Source organism: Ochotona curzoniae, unplaced genomic scaffold (genome assembly GCF_017591425.1).
Source record: "Ochotona curzoniae isolate NIBS_2020 unplaced genomic scaffold, NIBS_Ocur_1.0 contig_3622, whole genome shotgun sequence".
Taxonomy (NCBI): Eukaryota; Metazoa; Chordata; class Mammalia; order Lagomorpha; family Ochotonidae; genus Ochotona; species Ochotona curzoniae.
The window spans coordinates 1296092-1317319 of record NW_024465926.1 but is presented as its reverse complement, the minus strand read 5'-3'; the positions used below and the strand labels follow the sequence as shown (position 1 = coordinate 1317319).

The following is a 21228-nucleotide window of genomic DNA, read 5'->3' as shown; positions in this document are numbered from 1 at the left end:
TGGCCTGTGAAGCAGCACACCCCAGGCTGGACCTGAGAGTGAGAGGGCATGGGGGTTTACTCTCCAGGGGCCACCGTGGCCAGGGTCCTGAACTTGATCCAGGTCCTCCATGTGGTGGAAGGGCCCAAGGGCTTCGGTCATTCCAGCTGCTTTCCCAGATGCGTTGTGAGGGAAGGGGTTCAGAAATGCAGAAGTCCAGGGGCCCGGTGCAATAGCCTAGTGGCGAGAGTCCTTGCCTTGAATGTACTGGTGATTCCATATGGGTGGCAGTTCTAATCCCAGCAACCATACTTCCCATCCAGCTCCCTGCTTGTGGTCTGGGAAAGCAGTTGAGGACAGCCCAAAGTCTTGGGACCCTGCACCCGTGTGGGAGACCTGGAGGAAGTGCCTGGTTTTGGGTTGGTTCAGCTCAAGCCGTTGCAGCTGCTTGGGGATAGAAGATCTTTCTGTCTCTCTTCCTCTCTGCATATCTGCCTTTCCAATAAAAATAAGTAGACCATAAAAGAGCAGGAGCATGGACTTGAACTGGCGGTCTCTGGCACCATAGGTCAAAGTTTATCATGTTGTACCGCAGGACCAGATGTTGTGTGGGCTGCGCAGGTCAGACTCCTGTGGTGCAACCCCGCGGTGTGTCCGCCAGGCGGCAGCACCGGCCTTATAATCGGAGCTCGCGCTCTTCCAGCGCAGTTCCCGACGCCGGCCACCAGATGGCGCGTCGTGCCCAGAGTCCGGCCGAGCCCCGCGGCGCGCTGCGCCTGGAGCGCCTGGGGCGCCTGGCCTCGCCGTCCACTCCGGGGACACTCGGGGCCCCGCGGCCGACGCCATCCGCTCCTCTCCCCGTGCACGGCAACGGCGTGGTGCAGGCCAGCACCCGCCCCAGCTCCAGGCCGGTGCTAGCCGGGTCCACGCGCGCGCGGCGTGGTGAGGGGCGCTGGACCCGCACCTGCCCCTGAGCGGCGCAGCAGGGACCTGTCCCAGGGCCGCCTCTCCTGTGCGGCCTGGGGTCCTCCCTGCACCCCGCCTGCCGGTGTGGGGATGCGGGGGCGCGGGCCTGGGCACCTGGAGGCCCCACCACCCCGTGCAGGGAGTGGGCGCCCGTGGGCCGAGCTGGACAAGCGGGGACGCAGGACCTGCATCGCGCTGAAGGTGCTTACACGCACGCGTGGACACAGGCCCACACACGCTCGTGTGCGTAAGACGGCTACAGGGCTGTCCTGCCTCGTGCCTCTGCCTCGCGCAGTCGGACAGCCTGGGGGCCAGGAGCGTACGCCCCAGGCCCCTCGAGCCGAGTGTGGTCCCCGCGCGGGACGCTGGATGCCGTCGGGGCGCAAGGAGAACCCGAGACGCCAAGACCTTCCCGGGGGCGCGGACCTGCGCTGTGCGGGACGCTGCGGGCGGCGGTGCACGGACTGGGGACCCCGCGAGGAAGCAGGCCGGGCGCGCCATTCCCACAGGGTCCCCGATGGTGCCACTCTGCACGCTTGTAGCTAAGCAGGCCGAACTAAACCAAGCACCCCCCGCGCAAACCTCCAGCCGGGCTGCGGGCAGGGGCGCCCCGCGGGGTGGGCCGGGCGCGAAGCCCCCCACGAGAGCAGCCTGGGCTTTCGGGCCAGGGCAGGGGCAGCGAGCGTCCACGCGGGAAAGGGAAGCGGGGCTGGCCGAGTCGCGGGGACGGTCCCCAGGGGCGCCGCGGCCGGAGGGGCCCCGACAGCTGCCGTGCTTCTCCGGGCCGGCCCGAGCTGCCAGCCGGGCGTTCGCTCGGTGCGGACGCGGCCTCCGGGGCTCCGGCTTGCTGCCCTGCGCCCTGGCTGGGAATCGGGCCTGGTAATTAGGAAATCTCGTGACCCGCCTCACCGCTCATTAATAAGGAAAACGTCCCAGGATCCCGGCCGCTTTCAGGGTCTTTGGGGGAACTACCCAATTCCATCCATCGATTCAACCTCGTATTTTAAACGGGATGGTTTTGTTTGGTTTTGCCCAAGGAATATCGCTTCTCTGTCCAGGGCATGTGTGAGCCCATTCCCCAAAATATGATAATGAGACACATGTTAAGGAGACTTGAAAAAAAAATCCCACTTTATTTTAGACTCGCCAGTCCAGACCCGACTGCCGCGGAGCCCGGGGCGCGGGCTGGGTCTTAGAGCCGCCGGATTGGGCGCGCCTCGCCCCGATTGGCGCCGGGTCCTCGCCGCCGTCGCCGATTGGCCCCAAGTTGCAGGAGAGGGCGTGGCCTGCGGGAAGTAAAAACTCGCTTTCAGCAAGAAGATTTTTTGAAACTTTTCCCAATCCCTAAAAGGGACTCGGCCTCCTTTTCCGGGCTCGGCTCGCCGACCGCTCGAGGCCGCCGGTCCGCCGCGGGGCCCGGGGAGCCGCCTGCTGCGCTCCTGCGTGCGGACCGGAGCGGCCGGCCGGGGCCCGGGAGCGGGCCGGGGCGCCAGGGGCCCGGGGCGCACGCCGCGGGATGCTGCTGCGCCCCGTGCGCTGAGCCGAGCCCCCTCCTCGGGCCGCGCGCCCCCCGCACCTCGCCCCCGGCCCGCCGGCCCCGTGCGCACGAGCGGGGGCGAGCCGCCGCGGACAGTATGCAGGCGCGCTACTCGGTGTCGGACCCCAACGCGCTGGGAGTGGTGCCTTACCTGAGCGAGCAGAGCTACTACCGCGCGGCGGGCAGCTACAGCGGCATGGCCAGCCCCGTGGGCGTCTACCCGGGCCACCCGGAGCAGTACGGCGCGGGCATGGGCCGCCCCTACGCGCCCTACCACCACCACCAGCCCGCGGCGCCCAAGGACCTGGTGAAGCCGCCCTACAGCTACATCGCGCTCATCACCATGGCGATCCAGAACGCGCCCGAGAAGAAGATCACGCTGAACGGCATCTACCAGTTCATCATGGAGCGCTTCCCCTTCTACCGGGAGAACAAGCAGGGCTGGCAGAACAGCATCCGCCACAACCTCTCGCTCAACGAGTGCTTCGTCAAGGTGCCCCGCGACGACAAGAAGCCCGGCAAGGGCAGCTACTGGACGCTGGACCCGGACTCCTACAACATGTTCGAGAACGGCAGCTTCCTGCGGCGGCGGCGGCGCTTCAAGAAGAGGGACGTGCCCAAGGAGAAGGGCGAGCGCGCCCACCTCAAGGACGCCAAGGGCGCCCCGGCGGGGCCCGCGCTGGCCGACGCCCCCAAGGAGGCCGAGAAGAAGGTGGTGGTCAAGAGCGAGGCGGCGTCGCCCGCGCTGCCCGCGGTCACCAAGGTGGAGACGCCGAGCCCCGAGAGCGCGCGCCAGGGCAGCCCGCGCAGCGCCCTCTCCACGCCCGCCGGCTCGCCCGCGGGCTCGCTGCCCGAGCACCACGCCGCCGTGGCCGCGCCCAACGGGCTGCCCGGCTTCAGCGTGGAGAACGTCGTGACGCTGCGATCGTCGCCCCCGGGCCTGGTGGTGCCGCCGCTGGCGCTGCCCTACAGCGCGCCGCCCGCCGCCTACGGGCAGCCGTGCGCGCAGGGCCTGGAGGCCGGGGGCCCCGGCGGCTACCAGTGCAGCATGCGCGCCATGAGCCTGTACACGGGCGCCGAGCGGCCGGCTCACGTGTGCGTCCCCGCCGCCCTGGACGACGCCCTCTCGGAGCATCCGGGCGGCCCCGCGTCGCCGCTGAGCGCCCTCGGCCTCGCCGCCGGCCAGGAGGGCGCGCTGGCAGCCGCGGGCCACCAGCACCAGCAGCACCACGGCCACCACCACCCACCCGCGCCGCCGCCGGCCCCGCAGCCGCAGCCCGCGCCCCAGCCCGGGCCCGGCGCGGCTCAGGCCCCCCCCTGGTATGTCAACCACGGCGGGGACCTGAACCACCTCTCGGGACACACGTTCGCGGCTCCGCAGCAAACTTTCCCCAACGTCCGGGAAATGTTCAACTCCCACCGGCTGAGTGTGGAGAACTCGGCGCTCGGGGAGCCCCAGGGGAGCGGCGCCGCGAGCTGTCAGCTGCCCTACAGGGCCACGCCGCCTCTCTACCGACCCGCGGCCCCTTACCCCTACGACTGCTCCAAGTACTGACCCGCACGGGCCTGGCTGGGACACGGCCGGCTGCCAGGACGCAAAACGAAGCCAGTGCGCCCACCGTTGCCCCACCCCACCCAAACCGGGGCAGCAGAGCGAGCGAGCGAGCGAGCGCGCCAGCCCTCGGCCCACCCGGAGCGAGCAGGTAACCGTGCGGCCCGGGAAGCCCCCAGCCCGGGCGCGTCGCCTCCCGCCGGACTGCACCCCAGGGCCCCGGGTCACGGTCCCCCTCGGTGCCTGGGGGGCCGCGGGTGTGCGGGCTTCCCGGGAGGTAACGTGCGTGCCATTTAAAGCGCCAGCGTGCGGGCTTGTCATCAGGCTGCTTGATGTTGTCGTTCAGAGCCATTAATATAATATTTAAAGTTAAGTTCACTGGATAGTCCGTCTTCTCGTCCGACCATTGCTGACAAATCGAATTCTGAGAAGCGCGTGTGGGCTCCGCGCCCGCCACCGCCCTGTACAATCGCGCGGCTGAGGTCTTTGACGGTGCAAGAAAATAATTTATTATTATTATCTTTCTGACGTTGATAGTGTTGGAGAAAGCAGAGTGCCTGGTACAGTTAATTTGCAAAGTCCGATGGTTTTGTACAGTAGAGTCCACCCTGGGTCTGTGTGGGCCCAGTCCTTGTATTTACCTTACAATAAACCCTGGTTGTCCTGCACCGCGCCGAGCAGTGTCTGTGTCCTCGCGTGCTTTTAAAAGTGGGGTGCTTGCAGCCCCACCTGCCTTAGAGTCGTCGGTTCCACAGGTGGGTGTGGGAATAGACCCTGCAGGTGGTCCGGCCCCGGACTGCCCCCTGGTTTTGCTGAGGAAAGGCCTTTGACTAATGACGCTGCAAATCCCCGCTCTGGTATTTGTTTTCTCGCCTCCTGGCTGTGGGAGAGACTGGCCCGGCTGGTCAGCGCTGCCTGAGGGGGAGCCGACCCTGCACTATCGCATTTTGTAAAATGCAAAAAAAAAAAAAAAAAACAAAACAAAAAAAAACCCAGCACAATGATTGTCCAAACAAACAGTGCCGCCTGGCTCAATAACCAGCTGTCCACAATCTAGGGGACTGGGGCCGGGGACAAATCCTTCCCACTGGCCCAGTACGGAGACTGCAGGGTGCTGGTGGGTCCTGCTTGGCCAGCGCTTTGCAGAGAGGAATCCGATCGGACGGCGAGGGGCGCAGGGCGTCCGGGCTCCGTAACCTGTCTTGGTTCCTGGCAACTTCACTCCTCCTTTGATTTCATAATTTTTTCCCTCATGGCAAAGAAAAAAAAGTTACTTTCTTGATCCTTCACAGCCCGTGGGAGACGGAGCCCAGCTTTGGTCGCGACTGGCAGGGACCGGCAGTTCTCCCCCGGTTGAAATCTCCTGTTCTCATTTTTGGTAGCGCGTTTGGCCGGTTTGGCCGCCTGCTGTGAGAAGCTTAGCCACCTTCTGGCCACGACCTGTGGAATTTGGGGACTAAAGCTCCACAATTGTCACCCCAGCAGGTGAGCTGAAGGTGCCCCCCCCCCCATGTGAACTGGACGTGCTGGGATTTCCGCCTTCTGCAGCTGTGTGGCTTCTAAATGCCATCTCCCCTGTGTGGGCGGTGGAATGGCCTTAGGAGGTGCGGGGGACACAGCCGAGCCCCCGCCCCGCAGCACGCGTCCTCGCCCCTGGCCGCAGCTCCGGCTCAACTCTTTTTCGTAAGGTGCGGGAGCCCGAGGCTCTCCGCAGGCCCGGGGCGCGCCGGCGCTGCCCAGCGAGGGCCGGGAGCTGAGCTGCCCGCCTCCTGCCCGCCTCTGCCTGGCTGCCTTCTCTCCTGCGGTCTCCAGGCCACTCTCCCCGGGGAGGGGGTGATTTGCAGACCCCAAACCAACCGGCGGCAGCCTCCCCCGAGTTTCCCAGAGGCCGCAGTCTGGAACCCTGGTGCCTGGGTCAGGACGTGGCGGGGTGACAGGGGTGGAATAGGGGGCGGGAGCCCGCAGGCCGCCCCGAAACCGCAGAGGCCTGGCGGTGGCTGCGCCTTTGGGAGGCGCCTCGGCCGTTCGCTGTCGTCCTGTACCCCGAGGAAAAGTCCCGCTGTGGATTGCATCTGCGGCTTCATCCAGGTCCCCAGACGGAGTCGGAGCTTCCAAGTTCTGGTCCGACGGAGGCGGCGGCGCCCTGCGAGGTGAGCATTGGCGCTGCGGGCCCTGGAGCTGGTGGCCTGCGGCAGGCGCGAGCTGGGGAACCGGCAGAGGCAAGCCAGAGGCCCGGAGCCACGCGCAGCCCGAGCGCCCCGCTCGCCGCACCCCGCACGGAGCAGATTCGCAGTCCGAGGCCCGCGGCCTTTTGGGAAAAGGGCAGGGGGAAGAGGTGGGAGACCCAGGGGCCACGGTGCGCAGGCTGCTAGGAGAAGGTTTGTGCCGGGGGAACGGGTGTCCCGGGTGGCAGCCGGATCCACAGTTTGTACTACGCGGTATGGGATTCCCCAGTTCCCCCAGAACTGACTAAGCAGACACAACTGGGTTGCTTTTACAAATGAAATGAAAGCGATCCTGGCGGCGGGCGGCCTCGGGTGGAGGAGCCTCGCTCCCACTGGCTTCGTTCTGGGGACCAGGGCCCTGGGCTATGGCATCCCTCGTGTCCCCAACCGCAGAGGGGCCTAGGCCCCTTGGAGCCCTGCCGGGGTCCACGGCCACCTGCCCTTCCGGACCGGCTCTGGTGGCCTGGGCCACAGCTCCATACCTGGTGGTGGCCAGCTTTAACTGGGACAAGCACACCCCATCACGCCTCGCTGGGCTGCCAACAGAGCCCTTTCCTGGCACTGGTGTCACTTCATCGGCCCCACCGGGTGGCCAGGGCATCCCCACAGGCCCGACTCCCTGCTGCCAGGCCCCGGCTGGCCTGAGAGGAGCCAGAAGCCAGGGAGAAGAGGTCCTGGGAACTCGGGGACTTGACTCATAAATCCTTCTGGGCTCTTCACCTCCCCCACCCCAGGATGAGTGGGGCTGGGGTCACTGCCTGGTGAGGTCACTTCAAGCCCAGAGGGCAGTTTCCAGCCCCCTGCCCAAAGGAACCCCCTTGACTGACTTGCCTCTTGGCTCAGCCCACTCACCCCCCCAAGAAGGGGGCGAGGGTGTGGTGATCCCTGGGAATGCCGGGCTCCTGCCCGCCCGGGGTGCACAGGGGTGAGTGAGCAGGCCCTGGGGAGCCTGTCCTAGGCCGCACGGCCCTGCTACTGTCCCTGCCTGCCTCGGGGAGGGCAGGGCTGGGGCTCTGGGCCATGTCTCTCCCAGGTGAGTGGGCTGGCTGGGTCGGAACCACGGAACCACGCCAGGGCCAGCCCTTCCCTCCCCGGGCACCTACTCCCCACACCCCTGGAGATGTTTCCCCAGGCCTGGCTGAACCACCCTGCCGGCGTCTAGCACGCTGTGCTCCACCCGGGAGGGAGTGGAGGGGTCGTGTGTAGCAGCCTTCATGGCTCCGCTGCGTGGGAGAACAGAAACCCGTGCGTGGAGCTGGGGCTTGAACGTGTGTCTTCAGGGGTGGCGGTTGGGTTCCCTGGGGAGTTCACGCTGAGGCTGTGAGCAGAGGTGGCTGGCTTGCTGGGGGTACCTCATCCCTCCGGGAAGTGAAGGCTGTCAGTGATCTGGGGTTGCAGGGTTCTGGTGCCTGGGGACCTTGGGCCACCCCAGTGGCCCCTCTGAGCCCACAACAGCCCCCGGCCTCGCCTCGCCTCGGCTCCCAGCCTGCACTGGTCTCTGCAGGTGGCATCCCTAGCCAAGGCCATGGGCACTGCCTCGGGCCTTGCCCACAGGCCCACAAAGGGTTTCTGGGAGCTCCCAGCCATGGCCACGGTGGCCACGGTGCTCCCTGCTCCCACAGGGCTGGCCTGGAGAGAGAGGCTTTGTCTGCATTCGGGCAGGGCATGCACCCCAGCTTTCCACTTGGCCAGGACAAGGTGCCCCATCAAGGTGCTGGCCCTGCAGTGAGCTGGGCTGCCCGCGTGGGCACTACTGGGCATGCAGGAGGGCAGGGAGGGGAGGAGCTCACGTGGGATGTAAGTGACTCCATTTCCAGAATCGTCACCTCTGTTCTGGAAGGCTCCATCTCTAGTGAACAGCTGCGTGGGTTCTCATTCCTGTGCCCGCACTTGCCGCTTCTGCCTCCACTCTCAGCCCTGAGGAAATGGGGGAGGGGTGGACCTGGGCAGGGGCTTCAGGCTGCAGGAAGGTGAGTGCCCGGCTCCCCCAGGAGACCCGGGTAACCCTCAGGGTTCGGGTCTTGGGGATGGGGGTGAGAGGTTTCCGTTTCTTAGGGTGGAGTGTAGCTTAGGCCCGGCCCCCAGCACGCTGCCTGTGTCTGTGTGAGCTGCAGAAGCCCCTTGGTGGCCCCTGGGCTTTGACGTTGTCAGATGACCTGACCAAGCTTGGCGTCTCTCCATGCCTACTCTGCTCCAGCGTGGGGCGCTGGTGGGGACACCTCTCTCTCGCGTGTGCGGAGCGCAGATGCGGGGTCTTGTGGGTGTAGGAGAGGCAGGAGGAGCCCCATCCCACTGTGGTCTTTTCAGGGGTCCCCAGGGGCAACGGCCTCAATGTTTCTCCGTCTACTAGGGTCGGGTGTGCCCTGTGACCCCCGCTTGGGAAGCCCAGGGCTCGGGAGCCTGCGCAGGGGTCCAGCAGTGAGGATGCGCTGGAGGCTGCGGGGAGACTCCCACCTGGCCTCGGCCCGCTGGACTTCCGCACGGGGGCGCATCCTTCCTCCCGGGAGAGCGGAGACTCGGCCCCAGCTCGGGCTCCTTCCCTCAGCGGCCGCCCTGGGCCCGCCTGTGCCTGAGAGCCCAGGATGTGGCCGAGCCGGGCCAGGGTGGGACGTGACCGGGACCTCCCGGAGCCTGCGAACTTCCGCCCGCACGCACGAGCGCGCCTCCAAACCATGGCCAAAACCAGGGTTTTCTCCTTCTTTCCTTCACCTCCTGCGCCCCGCCCCGCGCCGTGGCTCCGCCCGCGCCCAGCCCTGCCCAGGGTGGGCGGTGTTGCCGGCCGTGCGTACTCCGGATTTGCCAGAGAGCTTAGGAGGCCAACGAGACTGGCTGGGGAGGCAGGGCTGTGCATGCGGGACTTGAGTGTCCGGGAGCTCCAGAAAGGGGTGCGGAGAGGAGAGCGGGTTCTCCAGGGCGCCCGCGCGTCTCGGGGTGCTGGGCCGTCATTGCGCGCAGAGGCTGGAAGCAGGAGTTTGGCCGGGGCTTGGGGAGGGGGTGGAAAGCGGGTGATCCCTGCAACTGTGAGGAGCGGCGCTTGGGGTCCTCTCTTCCTCCCAGGGTTGAAAGTGGAGCCTGGGATATTGAGGGGACAGTGCGCGGCCCCCCTCCCTCGGGTAGGGGCCACCCCCAGGCTCGGGGCCGGTTGGGGAGAAAGGCCAGTGCCGCCTTCCCTGGGAAGCCTGGAGGTGTGCGGGGTAGGGGCAGGCCTGGCGCTCCCGCAAGCCTTGCGGGCACCCGCGGCTCGGTCCACCCAGACTGCGCTTTCCTCTTTGTCGTGCCGCCAACCCGGCCCCCTGCGCTCTTATGATCCTAGGGCTGGGGTCGGCTGGGCTGTCCGCCAGAGGCCCGTTTCGACTTGGTTCCGGAACTGGTCCAGCTTGGGGTCGCTCTTTGGCCTCAGTGGCCGCAGTGGCAGCCGCGACCCCGCCCTCGTGCGCCATTTGGTCGCCCACCTGCGGCTCTCAGCCCCTCCCTCTTTTGGGCGTCATCCCAGAATCCACTCAGTGAAAAACGCGAATTCGGTTATTCCCAATGTCTTTGTCTTTTTCTTTACAAAATGCGGAGGCCGGAAGAGCGCTCACTGCCCCGCGCCGGGAGGGGAGTGCGTGCTTCGTGCAGGAGCTTGGGTTCAGGCGGTGACACGGCCCAGGCCAGCCAGGCGTGGGGGGTGCTTATACCCGGGGGGGGGGTTAGTGGGGCGACCCGGCGGGCTTCCCGAAGCTAATGTAATCACGGGCCAGCTGCGCGCACTTGTGAAGTTGTTGTAACCCCTCCTGTTATAAACAGGAAAGCGGGGAGCGCAGCGCGCCCGGCCGCGCGCAAACACCGGCTCTGCGCCCAGCGGCTCTGCGCCCAGCGGCCCCTGTATGTCGCCGTCCCCTGCCCCTAAGCCCGAAGTTGTGCCCAGCCTTCCTCCCTCCCCCAGGCAGCGGAGGTGGAGTGGGAAGGAATGGGGCTATGTTTAGACCAGTTCCCACAAGCCCGGAGCTCGAGCCTTGAGCTCCCTCTGCCTGGGGGGGACCCTAACATTGGGATCCCTTGTGGAGGGCCAGCACACTGCAGGGTGGCCTCGGTTGGGTACGCCCCTTCTCTCTCCAAGAGTTCTTGAAGCACTTGGGGAAGCACTTGGAGGACACCTGGGAACAGAAAAGGCTTTTGTGGAAGACCCCTGAAGTGGGGAGGCGTGGAGGGGCTCCCCTGGGCCAGCGCTCCACCCCCAGGCCCTCCTGGCTCTCCTGGCGCACGGACTGTGGGCCCGGGAGCCACATCCTGCCTTGCGGACTTGTATGCTCACAGCGTCAAGGGGTGGACGTGATATTTCAAACATCAGATCAGTGCGTTTATATATTGGGTGCCCGGAAATTTTTCCAAATAAACACAGCTTGATTCAACTTGGGTGGGCGGACTTATCAACAGACTAATTCTATAAACAAATGAAGGAATAGCCCGAACCGATTGGCTGGTATCAAAAAGACTCGTGGAGGGAAACGCTTGGCGTTTTTCAGCAATGAAATTTTAATTAATGTGGGTGGGCTGAGAACACAACGACTGTTTATCATAGACAATTTATTTTCCAGCGCTAAGTCAACATATAATAGCAAACTTACAACAATTATTTAACGTTTTTAAAGCCATGAAGGAGGGACAGAGCGCCGAGCGGCAGCGGAGAGCAGCCGAGCCCAAGGCAGGCGCGCAGAGGGCTCCCCGGGGCGCACTCGCCAAGCCGCGCTGTGCCCACTCTCGCCAGACATGAGCCACCTCTTCGGTCCCCGGCTGCCGGCGCTGGCAGCCTCGCCCATGCTCTATCTTTACGGCCCCGAGAGACCCGCGCTGCCGCTGGCCTTCGCCCCCGCGGCCGCCCTGGCTGCCTCGGGCCGCACCGAGCCCCCGCAGAAGCCGCCCTACAGCTACATCGCGCTCATTGCCATGGCCATTCAGGACGCGCCCCAGCAGAGGGTCACGCTGAACGGCATCTACCAGTTCATCATGGAGCGCTTCCCCTTCTACCACGACAACCGGCAGGGCTGGCAGAACAGCATCCGCCACAACCTCTCGCTCAACGACTGCTTCGTCAAGGTGCCCCGCGAGAAAGGGCGCCCGGGCAAGGGCAGTTACTGGACGCTGGACCCTCGCTGCCTGGACATGTTCGAGAACGGCAACTACCGGCGCCGAAAGAGGAAGCCCAAGCCGGGCCCCAGCGCCCCGGAGGCCAAGCGGGCGCGCAGCGAGGCACCGGAGCAGGGGGTGGAGGCGCGCCCGGAGGTGGGCAGCCGGGCTGGGCTCTCGCGCGCCGCGAGCCCTCGCCTCGGGAGAGCGCCCCTGCGCCCTGCGCCCCTTGCGGAAGGCCCTTCTCCGGACGCCGGCGACGCTGTCCGGGGCGCTGCGGCGGGGGCCATCGGCCAGCCCGCGCGCTCGGTGGACGGCCCTGGGTCCCCCGTGCGCCCTGCCTCGCAAGGCTCTCCGAAGAGCTCCGGCAGGTCCAAGAGCTTCAGCATAGACAGCATCCTGGCAGCGAGGCAGGACCAGAGGCCGGCGGCGGGGGGAGGGGGCGGCGAGGTCCCCGGGGGCTCCAAGCTGGGCCCGAGCAGCAGCCCGGGGGCCCCGCTGCTGGCCACTTCCTGCAGCCTCCGACCGCCCTTCAACGCTTCCCTGATGCTCGACCCGCACGTCCAGGGCGGCTTTTACCAGCTTGGGATCCCCTTTCTTTCCTATTTCCCTCTGCAACTCCCGGACGGGCTGCTGCGTTTCCAGTAAGGCGCGTCGCGGAGCACCTCGGGCGCCGGCGGGCAAGAGTCGCATCCTTTGTGGAGTGGCACGGTGTTTTCGCGGCCTCACCATCCACGCAGCCACTGGGGGCAGCTTCGGAGACTTCAGAGGCCTGGACCCCAGGCCGCCTGTGCCCCCCACCCCCAGAATTCCTGGACTTTAGCTCGGTCTAGGGGCGTCATCTTCTCCATCCGCCTTGGGACCCCGCACCCCAGGCGCAGGAGGGTCCTGCAGGCGCCCGGAAGGCTGGACTCGCTGACCCAATGTGGTGAATTTCACCGGGGGCCACAGCCTGCCGTCGCCAGCTCAGTTGTCGCTGTGTGGCCCAGGCCTTGGCACGGAGCCCGTCCTGGGAGGGGTGGGGGCTCACAGCTGGGCTTGTCCCTGAAGTCCAGTTTTAGAGGAGGGTGGGAGCCACCCAATGACCCCCGGTTTCCACTTCCTGGGGGGGGGGCAACCCTCCGTTTTAGATTTACCACCAAGATGAAGATGGACCACTGAGAGAAGTAACAGTTTTATTCTAAGTAGAGGCTCTTTCTCTCCCTTTCCTGCTAGTTAAACAACAGCGTGTTCTTTGAAGAGTTGACTGCGGGTTTTGCTTGGCAGGCTGGGTCAGCCCGCCCTGCACCAGCACCCCCAGCTCTGCTGCTGGGTTGGGGGCCATGGGAGGCGGGGGTGGGGTAACCTGACGACGCTCGACTTTTCGTTTTCACGATGCTGGTTTGTTGATGCTTTTTCCATAGCCATGTAAGGGAGGGTTCATTTACTCTCAAGCTGGGGGAACCACACAAACAAAACAGGCAGATGTTGGGGAAGACACAGGAGGCCCCTGGCACCCCCGGCCCCAGGTGCCAGGCCTGGTGGATGAAGCCCACACCTTCTGCGGGGAGGGGGCCAGGAGCAGGGTCTATGGCTGGCAGCGCCCCTCTCCTCCCTCCGGGCTCTCGGGAAGCCCATGTACCCTTGGAGGGCTCCCGCTGGGCCCTCCGCCTCAGCCTCCAGGTCAGTTGTGCTTTTTTTTTTTCTGCTGTGCAAAGAACTTTAAAGTCAGGGTTCCTTGGACATAGGCCCCAGGAGTTTCAACCATGTCTGAGAGACTTTCCAGGGTGTGCTGCTGCCAGGCGGCCAAGGCAGCTGGCTGAGCAGCCCAGGACCCCGCTGTAAGGCTGGGGCGCTGACCAGCCTGCTGGGAGGTCCAGGCCAGGGGGACGCGCTCACGAGGTGGTCGCGGGATGCCAGATTCTTGGCCTCCACTAATAAAGCAGAGTTTGTATTTTCCTGAGACTGGTTCAGTGTGTTACGGGGGCTGGGGGAGGTGAACAAACACAGGGAAGAGGAGCCTGGGGCACTGGGGATCCTACCGCTGGCAGGTTTGGGGACCCGGGAGGATGGCTTGCGACCGGCTCAAGGCTGAAGGTGCGGTGGGGCAGGAGACGGCACCTGGGACACAGCAGGGATGCCAGGCTGCAGCTGTGTGTGTTCACGCATGTGCCTGGTGCTGCGTGTGAGTTTTATTCATGTGCAATGTCTGGTTGACACAGAAGCGGCAGGAAGAGCATTTCCTGCGTCCTACCTGGAGTTAGGAAAGCCGAGACGGGGGCGCTGCGTGTGCCGTCCCCTGGGTCGGTACATCTGGCTTCCTACGCTGGGCGAAGAGGTTTGGGGACTTGGTGGCCAGAGCAGCTGTGGTGACGTCCCAGATCTCAGAGACATCGTCTCTGCTGTGAATCCAAGCAGAATGTCCGCTGTTTCTAGAAGCAAGCTTCCTGTCGCTCGTGGGCTGGCAGCCGTCTCGCTCGCCCACAGCAGCTCCCGTTCCCTGCGAGTGATCTTTGCTTCAAGCCCACCTCCCTCACGCACGAGCTCATGAGCAGGTGGGAGACATGGCAGGCACACCGCAACAAGCAAGCGTTTGCGTGTGAACGTGTGTGTGCTCAAGGAGCCTCTTAAAAGGTCGTGGAAAATAGAAATGAAAGGTTGCTTTCTTTTTAGTGTGAACATTTTGAGACGCACAAGTGCTCAGAAAATGAACATTTTTGCGTGTGAATGGGGCTAAGACTGAGCCCTGAAGCCAATCACATTCGTGCAAATGCTAATATTTGGACAAGTTTGTTTTTCTATATAGTGCTGTAGTTTTGTTTTTCTACCTAGTTTGAACCAGGACTTATTTATGCTTGCTTTGTTATAGCAAAACTAACACAGACTTTGCAAAGGAAACTTGGAAGAGGCATTGAGGTGAATGACTTGACGTGCACAAGTTTTACAAGGACAGGGGACGTTGCACAACACAGCCCTTCTGGCTGGCTGGCCCTGGGCGCTGCTGGCCAGGGAGGGCCTGCCAGCCACCCGGGGCACCAGCGACTCATGAGGAACAAGGACCTAGACAGGACTGGCCGAGCCCATTCCAGGCCGGATGGTGCCCTCTGAGAGGGACCAGGTGGCACCCTCTCCGTCTCCTGCGGGGTGGCCTGCCCGTGTACAGGCCGGCGGAGGACAACATCATGAGAGTGGGTGACACCCCTGGAGCCCCCCACTTCCTGTAACTTTGGTTCCATGAAATAAAAGTTGCTTTGTTTTTTTTTTTTAAGATTTATTTTTTTATTATTATTTTTTTATTGGAAAGGCGGATATACAGAGAGGAGAGACAGAGAGGAAGATCTTCTGTCCGATGATTCACTCCCCAAGTGAGCGCAACGGCCGATGCTATGCTGATCCGAAGCCAGGAGCCTCTTCTGGGTCTCCCACGCGGGTGCAGGGTCCCAAAGCTTTGGGCCGTCCTCGACTGCTTTCCAGGGCCACAGGCAGGGAGCTGGAAGGGAAGCGGGGTCGCTGGGATAGAACCGGACCCATATGGGATCCCGGGCGTGCAAGGTGAGGACTTTAACCACTTGCACCACCGTGCCGGGCCTTAAAAGTTGCTTTGTAAACTAATGGTTCCTGCTTCTCTGGCCTTGCCACTGCCTGGCAGAGCCTGATGGCCTGCAGGTAGGCGACAGCGTTACCTGTCAGGATCCCAGGTAATGCAGCCCCCCAAGCCAACCTGGAGCAGGGCTGGGGACAGAGAAGCGGGGGACGGGCCAACAACATGGCCAGCAAGCAGGGCGCTGCTCCAGGGGCCCAGACACTGCCAGGGGCACCAAGGGCAACAGAGGCCTGAGGCTGAGCTCCAAGGGGAGGCGGCTCTGGGTCTTGGTCTGTGCCCTGGCGGCAGGTGGAGTCGCTGGCACAGGCAGCAGTGACTGGAGTGTAGCCACCCTGCCTGGGCTGACCGCTGCCCTGCCCCTCCAGTTCCTGTGGACGCATGTTCCCAAGCCCCAGTTCAGGGGAAGGTGTGTGCACCAAGTCCTCTCGGGAGCGTAGGGGAGGACGCTGGAGTTGGCGGGTTGTGCTCCCGTGCTGGGGGTCCTCATGCTGCTGTGGGCGGCGTGGGCGCTCACCTGCCATCCACTCCCTGCCCCCACTTGCCCAAATCTGTGCGGACAGACCTACGGATGGCGAGTGTCCGGTCCTCCGCTGCTCCCTGTTCCCTCCCACCTGGAGCTTGATGTTCAGGTGAGTGTGACCCTGTGGGCCTGCTGGACGGTGGCCAACAGCCCAGCTCCGCTCCTGTTTGTGCTTTGCCCTGGGAAACCCATGTCCCTTCACTTCTGCCACCGCGCCAGTGGGAGAACAGTGCTGCAGCCACGCAGAGCTGTCTGGGGGCAGCTGAATCTACACACTGATACCGCAAGGCCTGCCTGGGCCATCTGGGAGACGGCCATGGCCGCCAGCCCTCACCCCGCGCTTACTGTGTCATGGCCAGGGTTGAACCGGCTGATATGTAAACCATCTGGCCGACAGGAAGCGCTCCGGAAACAGTAGGTCCGACCACTGCCGCCATGGCCAACCCAGCCCCTGTCCTCTCTGGGGCTGGGCCCATGTCAGTGTCACCAACCACAGCTCTGCCCAGCCAGCCGAGGTCTCTGGGGGCTGGCTCCCCCAGCTGTCCCAGCTGACCAGGCTGGGGTCCATTTTTCCTTTTTCTTATAGTGCCTCATTTCTTGAGATGATCCAACCATTTGAACATGAAACTAAAAGCAAAACCAGCCTGAACCCACAGTCGGGGACAGATGAGCTGGAGCGGGAACAGTAGGAGGGCAGCAGCGGGGACAGCTTCTGGAGTTTTCCCTGGACTTGGGTCTGGTCCACGGGGTGGAGATGCGACTCCCTCCCGGGGAGGCTGGGATCAGGCCAGAGGCGCGGGCTGCCCCGAACCCGTGTGCCTATTAGCCCTCCTTACACAGTCCGAAGAAAAGTTCTCCTAAATGCCGGGGCTAAATATAGCTGGGCTTGGTCAGCGAGTGCATTTTTAGAAAGCACATTACAAATCAGGAATGTTTTGGAGAAATAAATAAACTTTCCCACATCTTTGGACGTGGAGTCGGCGCTGTTGGCTCCACTCTGAGAGCGTAGGGGTGGGCTGGGGGCTCCCTGTTGTTGGGGACATCACAGAGGTTATGTCTGCAGGAGTCAAGGTTGGGGCGAGGGCAGCTCCCTGGCTCAGGGAGGACCTGTGGGTGGGTGGATGGGGGGCCCGTGTGCTCCTGGTGTCTCCACTCTGCAGCTATGAGGAGGGCAAAGCCGCCTGCCAGGCTATGGGCTTCACCCCGCTCGGTGTCCAGCCTGGCCGGGGGGACTCGGACCTGCCCAGCTCCTGTGTCTGGTCTCACAGCCCTGACTTGGCTGGCCAGTAGGGCCTGTGCCGTGTGCTGTGGCCTGTCCCAGTGCTGTGGCCCGGTCCGTGTGCTGTGGCCTGTCCCAGTGCTGTGGCCTGTGCCGTGTGCTGTGGCCTGTGCTGTGTGCTGTGGCCCGTCCCACTGCTATGGCCCGTCCCACTGCTGTGGCCTGTCCCAGTGCTGTGGCCGTGCCGTGTGCTGTGGCCTGTCCCACTGCTATGGCCCAGTCCGCGTGCTCCACATCCTTCCTGTGCTCCTCACTTCCTCTGAGTCCTCCACAGCAAACCCTCCTCTCTGATGTAACAGGGAGAGCTGCCCACTTGTTCTTTCGTGCCAGGGCAGGGCCACTGTCCAGACATGCCAGTGTGACCTGGGCTCCCTCAGGGAGCCACATGGGCCAGGGAGGGCTTGGCAGGCTGACTTGCTGTAGGCCGTGGACGTGGCCGTGGGGCCGAGGGCTGGGGTGTCTGCTTTCCTGCTGGACCTGAGGTCTTCTCGTCCTGGAGGAGGAGCAGTTTTCCTGACGTCAGCTCTGTGGTGACGTCGGCTCTGTGATGACATCAACTCTGTGGCGACGTCGGCTCTGTGGTGACGTCAGCTCTGTGAGGACGTCGGCTCTTTGATGACGTCGGCTCTGTGGTGACGTCGCTCTGTGGTGACGTCGGCTCTGTGAGGACGTCGGCTCTGTGAGGACGTCGGCTCTGTGATGACGTCAGCTCGGGTGTGCTGCGAGGAGGCCTGGGGGCGCTCGGCGTGGAGCCTGCTCGCGCTGGGCAGCTCTCACCTAACACCTGAAACAGCCTGTGGTGACCCCGAAGCGACCCAGGTGCCGAGGATTCTCCGGGGTTCTGCTGGGGACAGAGCACGCGCCATGCATTCTCTTATTTGACAGATTTATTTTTTAATGTATTCGATAGGTGGAGCTGCAGAGAGAAAGGGGACAGATCTGCCACTGGATAGCTTGCCCCCCGGGGCTGGCCCGAAGCCAGGTGCCAGGAGCTCCTTCCAGATCTCCCATGTGGGGCACAAGCGCTTGGCCATGCTCTGCCGCCTTCCAGGTCATCAGCAGGGAGCTGGACGGGAGGCGGAGCAGCTGGGCCAGCGTACGGGCTGCTGGTGTGGCGGGCTTGGGCTTAGCTCTCTGCCGGCTCCACAGCAGCCCTCCCAGGGCTCTTGGAACACTCACTTCCGCAGTCCCCGTGGGTTGGGGACGGTCATTCACCCCTGCAGGTGGAAGAGGCCCTGGCACCTGCAGAGTGGAGTCACATTTCCGAGGCAGAGCTGACAGGGTGCAGGCCCGTGGCTCTGGACCTGGCCGTCCACCGGCCCTCTGCCGGAGCAGCACCCTATGGGAGCCACTAGGGCGTCAGCGGAACCAGCTGAGCCTGGGATGCCAGGCTGTTTCCAGCTGGGACAGCTGGCCACCCTGCAGGGCAGTGGCCTACAGCCCTAATCCGAAGGGTCTCCTGGAAGCTCCCTGCATGTTCATTTCCTCCAGAAAGTTCTAAGTGGGCACAAGAGCGTTTTCCCCTTGTCTGGAAGGTTCTCAATGGGCTGTGGTTAACGGAGCAGGTGAGGCCGCGGCATGTCCAATGCCAGGAACGCCAAGAAGCACGAGGGTGCATCCCTGAATGAGACGCAGGCCTTGCCCACACCCAGGGGAGCAAGGGAGACCATGATGGAGGTCATGGTGAGGACAACGACAGGCCCTTCGCAGACCAGCCCTGCGTGGCCCCGTGACCGTCGTCATTGTGCAGCCGGGCTGGACAGCAGCCCTGGGCACCCAGCGCCCGGTGCCCTACCCAGCCGTGTGGGCATGGCAGGAGAGGCCTTGAGGGGCGAAGGCCTTGCTCCACCCCAAGAACCACCTGTCTGTTCACCCTGCGTTCCAGAGCCAGCCTTTGTTTTCCTTAGCCAGGCTGTCATGAAGGTTGTTAAAACCGTGGTACTGAACGTTTTCACACCTGTGAAGGCGAGTGAAACAGCGCTCTGCAGGATGGAGGCCACGCCGTCCAGGGCCTGGGCTCCCACCGCTCCAGACGGCCAGCCACTCCGGCCGGTTATCTATAACTCCTTGTTCATCAATGAAACTTCAAAAGGGACCTATTACTCTTCTGCTGGGAGACCAAGGAAAGCTTAGGTAAAGCCAACGCAGCCAGCAAGCAAAGCAGGAAGCCCTGGACACCTGCTGGCCGCTCTCAGCCCTGTCCCCGACAAACCCTGCGAGGAACGGATGGGAGTCTGCCCGGACGCCGTGGTCGCTGTGACGCGGTGGCAGCAAGCTCTTAGACGCGTTGACGTGGCTCACCGTCACAGCACTTGTGATTACAGAGTGGTTGGCAAGGCTGGGGATGGTGCCAGGTGGGTGAGCTTCAGGTGGGCCAGCCTTGGCTCCCCAACCCTGTGAGTGAGCGCTGACACAGGACACGGAGCTGAGGCCCAGGGAGCTGCCGACCCCGCCAGGAGGTGGTGGAGCTGGGGTGTGGCTCCGGAATGGGGCTTCCACTGCTGTGCTGGGCCGGAAACCCTCTGCTGCCCCTCTGCTCAGCTCCCGGGAGGCTGGCGCAGCGGGCAGGGCCGTGCCTGGCTGTGCAGCCTGCTCACTGGTGGTCAGAGACGCCTCGTGGGTCCGAGGTGACCCCGGAGCCAGCCCCTGGACTGGAAATCTGACTTTGCTGCTTGACACTCAACACGGACAGCCTCCTGCTCACCACCCCTCACTGGGGCTGAGGACACCGGTAAGGAGCGAGTGGGATGAGGTCAGGTCTGGCTGTGCCGCCTGGGCTGCGGGATTGTCCCAGCCGTGCTCTGTGGGTTTGTGCAGCTTGCCTTGTCAGAGCCAGGGGTCCACTGGGGCAGCGGGGGCAGAGTTGGTTCTCTGTAAACATGACCAGAGCGTGCAGATGCAGAGAGAGGCTGTGCGGTCACAGGTGTTTGTTCTAGAAACATGCGGACCACCAGGGCTCTGGGGTCCTTAAGCCCTGGAGCCGGGAAGCCTCGAGCTTGAGGCCTTGGAATCAGGAGCCGTGGACCTAGTAGCTGGCTGCTCATCATCACCTGGGACCACCAGGGTGGGGCCAGCCCCCAGGAGCTGCCTGCAGGGTCTGGCCTGGGCCCCTTAGGCACACAGAGCTCTGATGTATGAGCCATTTCAGGGGGGTGGGACCACACGGATACACTGCCCTTCTCAGCTGCCCTCCAGGCGCTCGAGTGGCTTGGGGAAGAGCAGGTGGCTGTGTGGCTGCTGGGCGCATGGCTGTGCACACTCGGTGAGCTCTTGTTCTGATGAGCCCGCTGCACCGCAGCCTCACTGGCCATCTCGTGGGAGTTTTAGCATGCTTTGGGGCTGGTAAACCGCCCTATGCCTCTGCCAACAGCTTCCTCCACCTCACCTTGCGCCCCTGTGGCCTTTAGGACTTTTGCCCATATGCGCTAATTTAATTGTTCTGAACTCATCAAAACCTACCCCTCCCAGCACATATCTCTCTTTCAGAAAGGCGATCTGGCATCCACAGAGCTTTGGCCTTGGGGTTTCAGTGTTCTGACGTCTTCTCTCCCCAGTTCTGAAGGGAGCCGGTGCCTAGAGCAGCTGCATGGCCCGTGGACTACAGACACTGGGCGGGAACCACGGAGCCCGCGTGCATCGAGTCCACGTGGCTGGCAGAGGCTCTGAGCCCCGCCCAGCGTGCGTCAGAGTGGCCCTAAAGGCGTCCGGTTTGCAGTGCCAGGGGCCCGAGCGCCCACCCAGCCCAGCAGCTCTCACTGCAGCTCCCGTCAGCACGGCTTGGGCAACGGCTGGTCCTCGTTCGGTCCATGCTTTGGTGTCACTGTCCACTTCAGAAAGGTAAGGGTCTGGTCGCAGAGGGACAGTGTCTGTCACTGGCCTGCGTCTCCCACATTTCCCCTGTCTCTGTTTTCTTTGAACACTGCATTTGGATGCTCCACCCTCCACTTCCTCCCTCACTGATGACATGGGTCCCCTGCACAGAAGTTCTTCTAAGTCTTATTGAAGCATTTCCTGCAGGCAAGCCTACCAGGAGTTATCTAAACACCCGATAGGCTTAACTGTAACCCTTAAAGTGACCATGGAACACACCCTCCTGTTCCCACAAGTCACCCCGTTCTCTGTCCCACGTGGACACATCCCCACACCCCCAGGAGAGTGTCCCCATGCAGGGAGTGGCCTGCAGTGAGCCCAGGGCCTTGAGTCTGCCAGGCTAAGTGCATGGAGGCTCAGCTGTGCCTGCCTGGCTCCCTCCACACTGCCTGAGTGCATGGAGGCTCAGCTGTGCCTGCCTGGCTCCGTCCACATTGCCTGAGTGCATGGAGGCTCAGCTGTGTCTGTCTGGCTCCGGGCTGCTCACACCTGCCCCGCATGGCCCAGTTAGCAGGCCGGCAGGGCGTGCGGCCCGGGACAGGCCCCGTGTCTGGCTGGCGTGCAGTGACTGCTCTTTCCGCTGCGTTTGCTTCCAGTCCCGCCCGCTTCCT

General features: G+C 63.8%; 2 protein-coding genes across 2 annotated transcripts; both read left to right on the top strand.

Annotated features, from left to right (window-relative positions):
- The first annotated feature begins 2579 nt into the window (after positions 1-2579).
- Positions 2580-4037, top strand: FOXC2 (forkhead box C2). The gene has a single exon (XM_040982022.1). It carries the CDS (start codon positions 2580-2582, stop codon positions 4035-4037), a length of 1458 nt encoding a protein of 485 aa, XP_040837956.1.
- A 6971-nt stretch (positions 4038-11008) lies between these two features.
- Positions 11009-12013, top strand: FOXL1 (forkhead box L1). The gene has a single exon (XM_040982021.1). The coding sequence runs from the start codon at positions 11009-11011 to the stop codon at positions 12011-12013; it is 1005 nt and encodes a 334-aa protein (XP_040837955.1).
- Positions 12014-21228: the final 9215 nt, after the last annotated feature.

Bases quoted from the DNA above. Each gene is read 5' to 3' on its own strand.
- FOXL1 (XM_040982021.1), top strand. From the start codon at position 11,009: ATGAGCCACCTCTTCGGTCCCCGGCTGCCGGCGCTGGCAGCCTCGCCC.
- FOXC2 (XM_040982022.1), top strand. From the start codon at position 2,580: ATGCAGGCGCGCTACTCGGTGTCGGACCCCAACGCGCTGGGAGTGGTG.